The 2,728-nt window shown below is 32.1% G+C and overlaps 1 protein-coding gene across 1 annotated transcript; it reads right to left on the bottom strand.

Annotated features, from left to right (window-relative positions):
• Nucleotides 1–781: 781 nt before the first annotated feature.
• Nucleotides 782–1,881, bottom strand: LOC119665361 (DNA repair protein RAD50-like). Its single transcript, XM_038074605.1, has 4 exons — nucleotides 1,818–1,881; nucleotides 1,406–1,762; nucleotides 1,145–1,320; nucleotides 782–1,064 (listed from the first exon to the last, which is right to left on the bottom strand). The coding sequence occupies exons 1-4, from the start codon at nucleotides 1,830–1,832 to the stop codon at nucleotides 788–790; spliced, it is 825 nt and encodes a 274-aa protein (XP_037930533.1). The 5' UTR covers nucleotides 1,833–1,881; the 3' UTR covers nucleotides 782–787.
• Nucleotides 1,882–2,728: the final 847 nt, after the last annotated feature.

Here is a 2,728-nt window from a genome sequence, read left to right as displayed (position 1 = left end):
AAGGTGTTTGCTCACCTTTCCAAAACTAGGAAATTGAATAGACGAAATTTTTACATTTTAATTTTTTTGCCTGAGTGCATATAAGGAAATCAATTATCTTAATAAATAACAGTATCTTAACATATCATTCTACAATATATCAGTAGAACTCAAATTAGTCGTTTGACATGGAAATAGATGGGCGACGTCAATAGGGGTAGAACTACAAATGTAGCACACTTAGGCTTCAATAGGTGGGGTCTTGTTATGATAGCACGTGAAATGCTCATTGTAAATATATTATCCCGAATAATTGTGCCACTTTTATATAGCGGTCAATATTTCTAATGCAATGTCGGACAGACAATCGAGTTATTGGCTAACTAAAATAACGACACTTGTCTTGGCTAGAAAACTATTGTTTTGTTTTAATAAAGTGCGCAATATCTTTGGCGATTCCATTACGGATGACGTATATAAATTTAGGAAAAGATAGACCTGTAGTAGATACACACATCTGGATAGTGCCAGATAGTGGCAGAGCAGATGATCAACATTTCCTTCGTCTTCCACTGATTCACAATTTCGACTATTGTCGTTAAAGAGAGTCTTGTCCGGTCAGTAAATACGATAAATGCATATTAAAATGATTTTAACCCAATTTCAAACCTACACTCGAAAAAAGCTTATGAAGTATTTATAACTTATTTTAATTTGAAAATATATTATTCATTAAGATATTTAGCATGTACAAATTTATAATTAGATTAAGATAAAATTGTTTTTCATTCACCAAATTTAAATAAAGTCATTTTCTTATATACCTTTTTATATCCTGATTCAGATTTTTATGCTTTTCCAACTTTGACTGTAGTTGTTGCAACTTTTTCCGATTCAATTCTTTGCATTTAGCTTTTTCAACTATAGCAGTTTTAAGCTTCTGTCCCAAAGGATTAACTTTCGCTTGTGATTGTTGTAATTCGATTTTAACCGTTTCAACTAGATTAACAAGTTCAATTTGTCTATCTTTTAATTGTGGCAAAGACTGTACACCTTCCTGTAATTTTATCTGTTCGTCTTTTAACCTAAAAGTTATATGATTTATATAGTGATTTTAAGGTTTTTAAATATTTTTAAACTTTTATAATTCATACTGAAAACTTACGTATTCTTTTTTTCGCGAAGGGTATTCAAAGATTCCATTACTTTTTCGTATAAATGTTGCATATTTTCTATACTTTTTCGTTCATTTTCCAATTCTGCCGAGAGTGTAGTTTTTTCTAATTGAAGATTTTCTATAGAAACAGTATCATCTGGATTATAGTCACTCGGTAATTTAGTCTAGTAATTAGTAATATTCATTAGTAACTAGCAATTTAGTATTATATATCAAAAATAAATATCTTTTACTTTAAAATGACCAAACCTTTAATTTATGTAGTTCATCTTTAAAACGTGCAACATCCTTAATAGCTTCATCCAAAATAGTCATGTCACTTAACATTGAGTTAGCCAAATCCATTTTTGCAGTTGGTTCCGCAATTTGCTGTTGTAAAGTATCTAATTCAATAGCACATGCTGCCAATTTATCTTTAATATCATTTAACTGTTTCTTGCGTTTAGGTATATCCTTTTCTAGCTTTGCGACCTTTTCAATGACAGGCTTTAACTGCAGTAAGTTTTCGTATTTTAACTGATTTTCTTTCAAAATCTTTTCCGCTCGTCTTATATTATCTGGCAAATGTAGTATTTCATCAGATAATTCAGTAGTAAGGTCCATAGTCTTTAAAATAATTTATATTAATATTGTATTGCTATAACAAGTGAGTGAAATTTACCTCGTTATTGGACATATCTTTGTGACATAATGGACAACATGGATTTTCTGATATTTTTTCGATATATCTTAAAGTACAGAATTAAAAAATTTATTTGTTATATTTATAGATTATATATTAAATAATGTGTAATTTTAATAATGTTTTCCAACTTTATAAAATTGGCTTTAAATATTATTCGAGCTGTTGGAAGCTTGCTGTAGTTGTAACCCGCTGAGACCTTAAACAGATAACATGAAAGTATATACAAGATAATTACATGAGTGGGAAAGTGGATGGGTAGTGGTTGGGAGTGATGGAGAGGAGGAATGAGGATAAGTGGTGGATTGGATGGATGGGATTTAATTGAACATTAACCTAGATCCAGACGGACACCTGGCTACTTCAATGGGGTGAATCCAAAACTCAATTGCACATAGATTTGTTTGCGTTGTAGAACAGGAGATCATATGAGCGTCGTCATGGGGTTACTCTACATGTTTGGACACACATTGGGCATAATCGTGTTTATGTGTGACAAGTAATTGTTTAGCACTTGGCTACACCCTGATCTCGATTCAGCTAGAACAGTTCTTGCTGCACGGGGGAGACGTTGCTCTTCTAGAGAGATGTTAGGCGGAGGCCTATTGAGAACCTTGTTGTCTGACAACTTTAGTCTCGAAGAGGATACTGCATCTGTGTGGACGGTTTTAAGTCCACGTTTATATTCGACCTCACTGATATTAGCTGCAGTACAAAAAATTTCGCTAAATCTATGATAGGAATCGACAAATGCATCTGTTGAAAGCTTTGATCATTTTAATGTACGTGTATTTCAAGCATTTGACTCGAGCACAACAACTTACTCGAAAATGGTGCGTTCAAGCATTTACTGTGATACATAATTGTTAAATAAAATACGAACAAATATA

The sequence above is a fragment of the Teleopsis dalmanni genome, unplaced genomic scaffold (genome assembly GCF_002237135.1).
Source record: "Teleopsis dalmanni isolate 2A unplaced genomic scaffold, ASM223713v2 unscaffolded_contig_4687, whole genome shotgun sequence".
Lineage (NCBI taxonomy): Eukaryota > Metazoa > Arthropoda > Insecta > Diptera > Diopsidae > Teleopsis > Teleopsis dalmanni.
The sequence above is the reverse complement of the archived record's forward strand: the minus strand, read 5'-3'. Positions and strand labels throughout refer to the sequence as shown.

Excerpts from the sequence above, each read along its gene's own strand:
- LOC119665361 (XM_038074605.1), bottom strand. Across the intron at positions 1,321-1,405 it reads ATGAACTACATAAATTAAAG|ACTAAATTACCGAGTGACTA; the intron begins GTTTGGTCATTT and ends ACTAATTACTAG. Across the intron at positions 1,065-1,144 it reads CTTCGCGAAAAAAAGAATAC|GTTAAAAGACGAACAGATAA; the intron begins GTAAGTTTTCAG and ends TATAACTTTTAG.